General features: G+C 44.5%; 1 protein-coding gene across 1 annotated transcript in view; it reads left to right on the forward strand.

Moving 5' to 3' along the window:
- The first annotated feature begins 5,029 nt into the window (after positions 1-5,029).
- Positions 5,030-12,911, forward strand: part of Ehhadh (enoyl-CoA hydratase and 3-hydroxyacyl CoA dehydrogenase) — a 34,504-nt gene continuing 26,622 nt past the window's right edge. Inside the window, exon 1 of the mRNA XM_057764626.1 lies at positions 5,030-5,131. Within this exon, the coding sequence (XP_057620609.1) occupies positions 5,058-5,131 (74 nt within the window). The 5' untranslated portion in view covers positions 5,030-5,057. The remainder of the gene's footprint in view (positions 5,132-12,911) is intronic.

A 12,911-nucleotide genomic window follows, 5' to 3' on the forward strand; every position in this document is an offset into this window, starting at 1 on the left:
TTTAGAAAGACTACAAAGCTAGTCATCTTTCACAACACGACTAGTAGTGTTGAAATGTGGGTGATGGGTTAGACAGCTAAGAACCCCCACAGACCTGCAGAATAATACAAAGTGTTCCCGGTGTTAGAACAACGACTTTTGTTTTCTGAGATAAAATCTCCCTCTTTAACTCAGACTGACCTCCCACCTGAACCTCCCTCCCTAGCTTTGGCTTACAGGCATATGCAGCCATGCACAGTTTAGACCAAAGGACATTTGTAATACACGCTTGACTATAAGTGAAAGACCCTCGGGGAGGACCTTCCCTCAGGAGGAGACCCCTGAACCCAAAGAACAGTCCGAGACCACTGGCTGCAACGGCAAGAGGTTTAAAGGAATCATGCCTCTGCTTGCTTCTAGCAAACAGAGCCCACCAAAGAAAATGCTGCCACTAAGAAGCCATGCTTAACTCTGTTCTTTTATGTCTAAAATTTCTTCCCAAGCTCTCTCAGATTTTATGTAGATGTAGTTGGCCTACATTGGTGACATTTGTATATAGAGACTGCTCGCTCATTTCTGGCCTTCCAAACCCAAATAATCACACAGAAACTATATTAATTACAACACAGTTTGGCCAATAGCTTAAGTATATCCCTTGATAGCTCTTACATCTTATATTAACCCATTTCTATTCATCTGTATATCGCCATGAGGCTTTGTCTTCCTGGCAAGGTTCTGGGCATCCTTCTCCTTCAGCAGCTACATGGCATCTCTATGATTTTCCCTTCTTTCTCCCTATATTTCTGTTCAGATTTCTTGCCTGGCTTTACTCTGCTAAGTAATTGGCCAAAACAGCTTTATTCATTAGCCAATAAAAACAACACATATACAGAAGGATATCCCACATCATAGATCATAATCCAATTTCTTCCTTCATTTCTCTTTTGTACAAAGGTCCTGTTAGCCCCTTGAAGGTGAACTTGTGCTCACAGAACCAATTTATCTATTCTTCCCAGTACTCACACTGATGACTCTCCCTTTTCTGACCTTCCATGCTATTCATTGCTTTGCTTGGCTTATTGGAATAGGTGGTCAGTTCTAATGTTGGGGAGTCTGAGCCAAGCCTTTTGGCCAAAACTCTGGGAAGAGTGCTTCTCATCATTGTTCATTTTAATAAAGACATTTGGTCTTGAAGATGTTATGGCTCCTAACGTCCATTCCTGCGTGATTGTCACACTTGAGGAAGGAAAAACAATAACCTGCAGCCAGCGCAGGCTGGAACCAAGAGTCTCGGAGGAGGGTGTCCAGGCTGAATGAGTACACAGAGCACGAGATTGAGGTGGAACAGCTTCTTTTATTGTCCAGTTGAGGCTGGCTTTTATACCATGGCACCAAATGAGGAGGGGCTGCGAAGGGACTGTAACCTGACCCTGGCAGGGATCAAGGAACGGTCACCATGCACTCAAAATTCCTTCCTTCCCTGCTCCAGGAGCAGAGGGAATTTATTATGTTTTCCTTGCAGATAAGCACCTCAAATGGGGGCATGGATATCAACTTGGGGCTGCAGTTCCCACAATAACCTATTTTATTTTTTAGAATAAAAATTTAAAATAAACTCAAATTATTCTCTTTTCATATGCACAGAGCCAAATCTTGTTCTCTGTCTTCTGTGAGAGCTGATCTTCTATGTCAACTTGATTAGGCCACAAAAGCCAGTTTTTTGATGAACCATTATTTTAGATGTTTCTGTAAAATAATTCTTTAGATAGAAATAACATTTCCATCAGCTGATTTTCTTTTTTAGTTTTTTAGTTTATTTTTATGTGTGTGAGAGTTTTGGCCTGCAAGTATATCTACGAACCACGTGCAAGCCTGATGCCTACAGAGGCCAGAAGAAGGCTTCGGATTCCTTGCTATTAGAGTTACAGACAATTGAGCGCTACCCTGTAGGTGCTGGGAATCACACTCTAGTCCTGTGAAGGAGCACCTAGCGCTCTTGACTGATGAGCCATCTCTCTAGCCCCAGTTAGCTGGCTTTAAATAAAGTACATAACATTCCATAACATGGGTGGGCCTTGTCCAAGTGACTGGAGGTGTTTAGAGGAAAAGAGTTGAGGAAGGCGTCCTAAGGAAGTGGGAATTCTGCCTCCATATATCCTTCCACCTTTGGACCTGAGCTATCACCAGCTCTCATGGGACTCCAAGCTGCTGGTCTGCCCTGGAAATCTCAGGACTGTTGGACCACACAGGTGTGTGTGATCCATTTCCTCAGAAGGAATCTCTGTTAACAGCCATATGGCCTTAAATAATCCTGTCAGCTCTCTAGGCCCCCAGTTCTTTGTAAAAAGTCTTCCCTGAACAAACACTGTGATGCTCTACGACATGGGAGAAATAAGTAAAGCTTACCAGGTTGAGGACTAGATGCCCGGAGGTAAAGTCAGTCTTTGTTCTCTCTGGCCCCTCCTCCACAGCCATCTCTCCTTTGACCTACTGAACTATCACCTACAATGATGACACTTGAATGCCCTGAGACTTTGGGAGCTGATAGGTCATAAACATTTGCCGACTGAGAACAAAAGTAAATAAATCGCAGAGGTAGTTCTGAGCTTCCCAAGCCACCTCTAGTGCCCTTGCCCTTTTACCTGTTAAAATACCTGGTTTTTGTTTTTTTTTTTTTGTTTTTTTTTTTGAAAAGTCATGGTGGCAGGTATGGGATGGAAATGTGACACAATAGAGAGAAGTTAGGGGGAGAATGGAGAAAAGGCCACTACATCACCTTCATTTGCTTGTTTTGAGACCTCTATATAGCCCAGGGTGGCCTCAAACTCATGGTGATCCTCCTGCCTCAGCCTCCTGAGTGCTGACTGGGATTACAGGCTTGCACCACCATGCCAAGCACCATCATACTGCATTGGGCAGAGTCAATGCCGAAACACCATAGTTCTGGGAGTGACATTACTATACAACACGGGAGGGCAACAGCGATCAGCGGCCACAGACTGATAGAGTTGCTTTACTGTGCTCTCACTTTTGGTGCACACTTGAAGACTTACGTAATGCAAAGTTAAAAGGAGAAGGATCGTTAGACCCATGGGTATTTTCCTTCCTTTCAATGAGACTGAATTGGAGTCTTTGCCTGACAGATTGAGCTTTCTAGTAGACAGAGATCTCGAGATGGGGAGAAAGACCCACCCCTGTTCTTCCCATAGATGCAGACCTGCACTGACCAGCAGTATTTTCGATAGGGTTCACCATTGACTTCCTGGGCACCATAGGAGTTCTAGTGCTTACAATGATTCCTTTGAAGCATTAACAAACCTGAGATACCTTCGTGAACTGGGGACCAAGCAACGCAGTTACTACAGTGAAAGCAATGGACTTGAGCAAAGGAGTGACATGCAGAAGGTGCGCAGCGTTTACCCTTGGGGAATGACATCCTATGAAGTAGCTGAGCGCTTCAGAAGTAAAATAACAGAAGGATATGGTAGTTCACACCAACGATCAAAAGACTCTCGAATAGTTAAGCATTCTACAGATGGCAACGTAAGAGAAACCACCTAATTGACAAATTTCACATCCATGGACTCAACACATATGGAACCTGTGCATAAGGACAACGTTGTACCACCAGGAAAAGCGAAATCAGAATGCTACCACCTAGCTGTATCCGGTAGTCTCACAATGTGTACCATTTCCAGAGGGACTAATCGAGAGGACTGTGGGTGAGCCTGTTTTTGTTGAGGAGCCAGCAGGGTCAGCACTGAATGATCCTGATATTAACTGCCCTTTGAACTTTGTCCCCTAAATGCCTCACTTACCTCATGCAGGTCATGTCCCTGATGAGGAGCCAACCCCAAACAGCCAGGCAGAGTTTTAGATTTACACAGAAGCTTGCACCACGACCCCACGATAGGGGACACAGCAGAAAGTTCTGTGCTCAACTAAAATTAAAATGCAGAGACACGGTGGCCACTGACTGACTCCTGCAAGATAGAGAGGACAGAGTCTCAAGCTGGCTCCAAAGTGTGCTTGCTATCTCCCCATGCCCCATGGGGTGAGGTGTGCTAAGGCCACTCAGTGCTATTAAACCTTGACCTCCAGCTGTTTGAGTTCCTAGGATAGTGTGGCGTTTTATCCTGGATACCAGTATCTGGAGGGAGGCAAAGCTGAAGTTACTGCTCCTTATAGGGGAGACCTGGGCTGACCATGCAGACTTCCGCCAACAGAACACACTATGGGATTTTTGGGACAGGTTAGAGTCTGCAGAATAGGCACTGTTTTAGGGGCATATATCTATGTCGCTTGTCAGTAGCCACTTGCTCCCATGAGGCTCTAGTCATCATTGGCACCTGAGAGCATGCTGGGCTGTCCTTGACATGTGGATTCAGATGACTCTGACCGCTACTTGTACCCGGGACTTCCAGGGCAGTCAGCATTTTTCTACTAGCTAGACCTTTTCTTAATTTCAGGAAGTAAAGAACATGTGTGAAAATAATCTTTAGACATTATTAAAACTTGGGCGACATCAGTGAAGATTTAAACGCGTGCGTCTGTGTGCATATGTGTGTTTCCTGTCGATCTGCACAATGTCTTCCGGCCACTTGGTGGGCTTTGGCAACCACGAGAAGCATGCGCATTTGGAAGGACCTTGCTCAGGCTGACCTTTGAGAGGGAAGAGATAAGGCACGGTTTATTGTCAGTATCCAGCCTACATCCATCCTATAACAGGTGCGTAGCTCGAGGGTGAACTATGAGAAGAAATTTCAGCCCTCAGAAGGGGCAGAACCAGAGAGGGATGAGTAGACGGGGGGGCACTAGGGGCTTCCTGCTAGGACAGGTGACTGATTGTTTTGAGAACACGTGGTTGACTTCAGTGGGGAGACCGACCCAGCAGCTAGGCTTGCCTTTGGTCATTCCCTCTGGAGCGCAGCCAGACTTGCTGGGACTTGGTGCAAGGGGCAGGAGGCGGTGGCGGCGGCTGCTCCCATTGGCCCAGTTCGTGCTCCTCCTCTCCGGGCGGCCCAGAAAAGGAGACCCAGATTGCCCAAGACATCAGAGGTGCAGGATACCTTGAGAAAATGGCTGAGTTCCTGAGGCTGCCTAACTCCCTGGCGCTGATCCGTCTCTGCAACCCACCGGTCAACGCTGTCAGGTAACAGCTCCGGATCAGGGGGTGTGGCGGATCTGAGTGGGGGCTCGCCTCCCTTAGAAAGGTCGGCCAATGAGCTGCTGACTCGGGCCTTCCCTTCTTTTCGTTGTTAAGCTCACAGCGCGCTCTGGGCTGGTTCGGGCTGGCGGGTCTGGAACCTACAGAGGCGTGGCTTCCTGCAACCCTCCTGCCCGCTTGCAACCCCCAAAGCTATAGTAAAGCACTGAGTTTGGTCCCCAAGCCTGTCAACGCTCCGTCGGAAGAGGCCTACTGAGTAGCATTTTCTGAAAAGCTGGAGTTTTGTTTTCTTCACCCGCGATGCTCTCCTGTGCAATGCAACGCACATTACTTTTAAAAGTGAGATCTGTTGTTCTTTTGGAAAATGATCAAGTTCATTTACTTTGTTCATTCCATATCACTGGCGAATAGAATATAATTCTCTATTAGCCTCAGGAGGAGTCACTCGTGCGCAGACTGCCGAAGTGGTGGACCCGATCGTGACAGATACGGTATAACATTTCACTGAGATGTTGCTAAAATCCCTTCCCTAAGAGAGACCTCCTTCAGTCCAAAGGACAACCCTAGGTGCAGTTCCAGCCAAATTCACTCGGCGAGGGCGGGGGAGGCACCCGTGGGTTTGTTAGGCTAACTTTCAGAACAGTGGGTGAGGGCGCTGGGAGCAGAAGCATGGGCAAGTTTAGAGCAAGCCACACTGAAAGCAACCCTCCCCAGCAAAGATCATGAGTCCTGCTTGGCTATGTCGGAATCTTTCTCCCATAATCCTTCCCTACTTATATGAGGGTGTAATTAGGGCAGAGAGGGGTGGCCTGGATATTCGGGTGACCTTTTGGTCCCCTTCTTCCATCCACAAGCCCTGCTTTGATGATCTTTGGTGGCAGGCCCAGACAAACTGAGAATACAGAATACTCATATACAGCAGCAAGCGACTATCTGTTCATCCCAGTAGAGGGCGCCTGCGGCAGACCAAATAAATTTTTTTTTTTTTTTTTTTTTTTTTTTTGGTTTTTCGAGACAGGGTTTCTCTGTGGTTTTGGAGCCTGTCCTGGAACTAGGTCTTGTAGACCAGGCTGGACTCTAACTCACAGAGATCCGCCTGCCTCTGCCTCCCAAGTGCTGGGATTAAAGGCATGCGCCACCACGGACCGGCCAGACCAAATAAATTATTCCACCCAAGTTAGCTTTGTAGATTAGTGAGTTTGCTGAGGTTACTTACAAGAACATAGGCGCTTCCAAGGCAACGGAGCCACTGGAAAGCCCACCCACATGGCAGCTCGTGAAAACTGCATCCCACGTCGGGAGCTCCACTGCACAGCCCCCTCCCCCCCAGCGGGGTGGGATGAGGTGGAGATTGTGAATCTTCAGGTCTCTGCGCTTCCTGAGCATCTTAAACATCAGGAAAGCGGTTAGCTTCCAGCACCCTGTCAGTGTCCTGATTCAGTTTCCTGAATCTTAAGCTTTCTCCTCCTTCAGGAAGGAGTGCTTCAATCTCAAGGAAACAGTTGTGTAACAGCAGAATGAGTACAGTAAAAGCAGACCATTTGGTGGACATTCCCAGCAGAAGCTGCTGGAGCAAAACAAACAGAAGTCAGGTTGGTGCACCCCTGGAATCCCAGCATTCAGGAGACTGAGGCAGGAGGAAGCCTTGATTTATTCAGACCCTGTCTAAAAAAATAAATCATAAAAAAACAGAAAAGAGGAGACATGTTGATCTTAAAAGAGATTTTAAACCACACTGCCATTAGATTTTATTTTAAACATTTTGAACTATTTTTATTTTATTTTATGTGTATGAGTGTTTTACCTGCATGTATGTTTGTGCACCACATGCACGCCTGGTGCCCACAGAGGTCAAACTTTTATCCTTATTACTAATATTACAATTTTTGAAGCAGGGTCTTACTGTGTACTCCTGGCTGAACTGGAACTAACTATGTGGACTAGACTGGTTTCAAACTCACAGACATCCACCTGACTCTGCTTACCAAATATTGGGACTAAAGGTGTGAGCTACCATACCTGGCTTAATATATTGCCGTACTTCTTTTAATGTGAAGGATAGCATTCACTAATACATATGCAGGATATATTGATACAGTAGTACAATACAGTATGCAGAAATAAAGCCATACACAAATAGATTCAATTACTGGCCATTTGGGGGATGAAAGAAAACACTGATCATGTCAGTTTTACTCTTGATCTCAGTCAGGAAGCGGGCACCGCATGTTTTCACAAAGAAAGCATAAGCAATATGATCCCTTATCCAGTTGGGATGTTTGTATACCGACAGGATTACTAGAGAGATGGCTTCTGCTGAACTTTCTGTTCACAATAAGGCACTATGTCCATCAAGAGGTGAGGGCGGAATGCCCCAGTTTCACACCCACAGTCCTGGTACTTACGTGATGTGTTTAACCTGCCCAGTCCCTCCCCAGTCCGGAGAAATGTTAAGTGTCTAACTGTATGGGTTAATAGAAACAGAGATTGTAAACGGCTCCGCATTGCGGTCCTCTGTGTACCTCTGAGCAGCCTGTGGCCAGTCCCTACAGAAGCCCTCTTTCTCAGCCTCTGCTCCAGCCTCGTGATTGTTCACCAACAGCTTCCTTGTTTTTTTACCTTAACTTTTTTTGGTCTTCCTTCTTTCTGATTTTATGTGGGAAGCTATATCTTTTTACATGAATGAGGCATGGTAATTTGTCTAATACTTTGTTTTTTCCCCAACCAAATAAAATCCTTTGTTGCTGGAGTAGGCAGCCATGTCTCCCTCCGTTCTTGGCAGTTACAGTTTCTTCCTAAGTGGAGAACATGGCTGATGACTTAACCTATCTTCCAGAGCAATGGTTTTCAACATTTGCTTTTTTTTTTGTTTTGTTTTTTGAGAGCTCTGTAGCTTTGGAGCCTGTCCTGAAACTAGCTCTTGTAGACCAGGCTGGCCTCGAACTCACAGAGATTTGCCTGCCTCTGCCTCCCAAGTGCTGGGATTAAAGGCGTGCGCCACCACCGCCCGGCCGCATGATATCTTTTAACATATATATCTAGTTAAAAAAAAACTTAAATTTAAATTAAGCGCATAAAATTTGAAGATGCATACATGCATGCAGAATGTAGATCTAGCCTATCCTCACATGTTATAGATTTTGGAACATTCTAGTTTTACTTGTTTCTTTATTTGGGAAAAAAGCTGGTTGTAGATCACAAATTTGATTTGATAAACTTTGGATTAAGTAGCAACAGCAAAAAAATTCTGGTAGGAAAATCGTGCTATGGTCAAAGAAGCTGATATCAAAATGTTATCTTGCTTATTTTTTCTATTTTTCTAGTAGATAGGTGTGGTGTCCATGCATACATGTTCAAATGTACGTGTGTGTGTGTGTGTGTGCGTGTGTGTGTGTGACGGCATCCTTATACCTATACGATCCTATATGAGTATGGAAGCCGATGGTTGACACCAAGTCTTCCTTGATGGCTCCCCACCTCATCAGAGCTCATCAACAGGGCTAGTCTAGTTAGCTAGCTTAGGCCAAGGATCCTGTCTCCTGGCCACCATACCCACCCAGCATTTCCATAGGTTCTGGTCTCCAGAATCATGAGTGTTGCTCTTGTGGCAAGTACTTTAACTACTGAGCTATTTTCTCAGTCAGTGAATGTTATCGTCATCTCGACTCCACACACACTTCCGGTGTTGTAAGCAGGGGAAGTGCTTTCTCAGCTCCAATGGACCTTCCCTTGCTGGGACCTCTCAGTTGAGTTTAATAGAACTGTACCAGTTACAACCATTTCCCTTTCCCCATTTCTGAGTCTTGTTCAAGAGTCTACAAGAACACAGATAAAAGAGGAAGGTTGGGTTGGAATTGGGGAATTCCCTGTCTTCTCCCAGCACTGGTTGAGGTGATGCTGGCTCGATTTGAGAGTCTCTTAAAAAGCAGCCAGCTCTTTGCATCCTGGGGTTTGCATCAGCTAACCGTGGCTAGAAAGTGTCATTTTATCCAGGATGCTTAGGTCTCTGTTGCACACACACACTTTTTCCCTTGTATAAAAGCTATTAACGAGCATTTCCATGTTGTGGGGATTACAAATAGTCTAGAATTATAATTTATATGCAGAACAAGACTTTGCATTAGGAACTTGAACATTTGAGGTTTAGGATTCTGGGAAGGATGGAAAGTCTTAGAACTAATTTCCCACACATACCAAGGATTGATTACATGGAATTTTTGGACTTGTAAATATTATGTCAGGCTTTTAAATCAATTTCATTATTCGATTGAATTTCCAATTAGCCAGTCGAAAGTCTGTTTGATTTCTCTAGGTTAAAGGGTGAAAAGTCACTAGGGGAAAGGTAACTACAGTACATAGACACGTGTGCAAGCATCCCCTGTATTCCCTGAGGTCAAATGTCCTTTCTAGAAGTTGGCTATTGAGGACCTTCCCCTTGGTATCTAATTCACAGTGTACTGATACATCACTTAAAACAAAATAAAACAGAAACAAAATTTCTTTCTTTCCTTCCTCCCTCCCTCCTCAATCCTTTCTATTTGTTTTGTTGTTTTGGGTATTTGTTTGTTTTGTACGAGGTTACCTCTTTCCAGTTAAGTGAGGTATGCTCATTGGAGCAACTTCGATTTTTCAAAAGAAGTTTAACTCCTTCGTTGCTAGATTAGTCATTCATATTTCTTCTCTTCATATGAATGTCAGCTCTGTTTCTAAGTGCACAGTAGAGAGGATTTCTAGCCCAGTCTCTGAAACAGTTTTGGCTTCTTTTCTTCTTTCTCTAATTCACATAGTAAGAAACTTCATGTTTTACATTGGAACTGAAGACATACATTCATAACAGAAAACTTAGTTTTTTGAAGCCAAACTTACCCCTAGAAGTTACTTTGGCATGTTTTATTACTGTGTTGATAAGCTACTGCATTTTTTATATCTAATGTTTCGGGTTTTCGAGACAGGGTTTTTCTGAGTAACAGCCCTGGCTGTCCTGAAACTCGCTTTGTAGAACAGGCTGACCTTGAACTCACAGAGATCCACCTGATTCTACCTCCCGAGCACTGGGATTAAAGGGGAGCACCACCATGCCTTACTGTATTTTTTTTTAACTGTTGAAAATGCAAAGCCTGCTGTAGTCAAAGAAATACAGTGGGCACTCAGGCAATGTCCCCACACCCTGTCCTCTCCTCCTGACAATGTGGTGTGGTCCCTCCTGAGCCCCTGAATCTTTAAAGTTGGAGAATTCCTCAGAGAATACAGGGGAGGCTTGACTCTATGTCTAATAATTTCCCTAGTCGTTTTTCTCCCCTTAACTTAGGGAAAACCAAACAAAGCCACGTTCCTTCTCCAGTTTTTCTTATTTATGAACTTTCCCTCAAATTACCAAGATCATAAATAAAAGTAGAGAGGCAAGGTGAAGGGGGAAGACCCAGCGCCTCATTCTAGCGTGGAACCCACCGAAGTTGTTTTGGCTCAGTTGGGGCCTCACATTTTACCCAGAAGGGGTAAAAAAACAAAACAAAACAAAACAAAAAAAAAACAACCCAGCCCTCTGTTCCACATCTGCCATTCAGTCAACCCTGGGTGGGAAGCGTGTCTCATCCATCACGGAAGTCTCCCTAGTGAACACATAGATTCTTTTCCCTTTGTTATTTTGTTGTTGTTATTTGTTTAGTTTTTTTTTTCAAGACAAGGTTTCTCTGTGTTGCCTTGGAGCCTGTCCTGAAACTAACTCTTGTAGACCAGGCCGGCCTCGATCTCACAGAGATCCGCCCGCCTCTGCCTCCAGAGTGCTGGGATTAAAGGCCTTCGCCACCACCACCACCTGGCCTTGTTATTATTCTTTGAGTAATGCATTTTAAGAAATGTTTACATAGAGTTTCCAAGTTATGGGCTACTGTAAGTAGTCTAGAGATGATGTATGTATATATGAATACTATCTCATTTTCCATGAGGGACTTCACTATATGAAGGTTTAGGTCCCGTAGAGAGAGGGTCACCGTGAGCCTGGTTCCCACAGATGCAGAGGGAAATGCCTATGGTTTGTGGACTTGTGGATATTATGTAACAGTTCTCAAGTTGTGTCATGGTCTGATCACTAATTAATTAGAATTAGGCGGGGAGGCTCTTTTATTTCCTCCAGGTTCAAGGGTTAAAAGTAATGGGGGAAAGGTAACTCGTAAACATGCTTACTGGACTAACTTTGGGATTTACCCAGAGAAACAGTTTAACATTGAATCTAGCCAGACTCGTTTTGCTTGAGTTCAGATGGGTGTTGGCATGTGTAGACTTAGCACCTAGTTGCTTACCAGGCCTGGCCCTGGGAAAGGAGGCTTTCAGTACCCCAGCCAACTCCCGCCCGCTCTGCCCTGTAACCCAGAGAGTTAAAACTAGAATGTTTTTCTTTAGAACTGAAGACACTCGTACCAATGCACTACTGAAACCAGTTTTGTGTAACAAAGCCGTCTTTAGAGGTAGTTTGGACTGTCTGATTTTCTTATCCATTTGGGGAAAAATGACTGGTTCAGAAGCCTCAAACTTGATTTGATTCCGAACTTCGATTTCAATTTTTAAAAAATGCTGTCCATAGGGAAACACTTGATATGACCAAAGCTTCAGCATTTGCTCTGCACTTAGGAAAAGCTGGCTTTTCCGCAGACCCTTCATCTTCCCCTTAAACCCCCTCCGCCCCTCTACCCCCGACCCCTACTCCATGGCCATTCCCTTCAGGCTGTGGGAGCCCCAGATCCTATATCTAATTTTCCCTATAGCAGCTTACCTTTTCTCTTTATTTCTGTACTTTGTTTTTGTTGTTGTTGTTGTTTTTTGGAAGGAGGTGTTCAGTGTTACCCAAAACATACATAAAAAGAGAGGTGTGGTTGGAACAGGAAACGCCAGTCTCTTTTTGTGGCACCAGCTGAGGCGGTTTGGTGGAGGCCAATCATTCATGTTGTCTGAGGGGTTGTTGATGTTTTTGTTGTGGATTTTTGAAACAAGATTTCACTCTATAATGCAGGCTAGCCTTGAACTTGAGACAATTCTCCTGCCCCAAGCATCCAAGAGCTGAGATTACAGATGTGAGCCACCACTGGCTGCCATTGTTTACCCAGAAGGAAAATATGGTGGTGGCCTTTTGTATCCCTGGCTTCTCCCATCTGCCAGTCGGCCAACATGGATTTAAAAACTAACTATACCCAGCGTGCCTGAGGCCCTGAAAAACATAGGGTTTTCCCCTCATTTATGCATGGGCACCACTCCCAGGATAGCTCCAGTTCTGAGGGGTCTAGAGATGGCAGTGGCCATAGGCTTCTTGCAGCTGATCTGCTCTTTTTGTATAATAGACCTCCCTTTTTATATAATTGACCTACCTCTTTGTATAATAGACCTCCATATGTGGGGATTTTCATAATCCAGAGCCAGTCTAGAAGGGTGCCCACACCGGCTGCATGTGCCTTGTGACCGCTCAGGATCTGTTTTCGTGGTCAGATTTCGTTTCTAATTAACCAGTCAAAGGCAAAAGGTTAAAGGGTAGAAATTAAGTAGGTAAAAAATAATTGCCCCACAAAGGCAAAAGCCTCCCTTTATTCCCTAAGGACTTTGTTATTCTGTTTTAAGGTGTTTTCTTACTGTTTATATTAAGGAACATGATTTACCATATTTTAGCTTGTTCACCAAGTGAATTCCTTGTTTCTCCTTGTTTTATACTTTTGTTCTTTCTTGTTCTTAGTTTTTGTAGGTAATTAACTTTCTAGCTTACCAAGTCTCCCACACTCAG

The sequence above is a fragment of the Chionomys nivalis genome, chromosome 3, assembly GCF_950005125.1.
Source record: "Chionomys nivalis chromosome 3, mChiNiv1.1, whole genome shotgun sequence".
In the NCBI taxonomy this organism is placed as follows: domain Eukaryota; kingdom Metazoa; phylum Chordata; class Mammalia; order Rodentia; family Cricetidae; genus Chionomys; species Chionomys nivalis.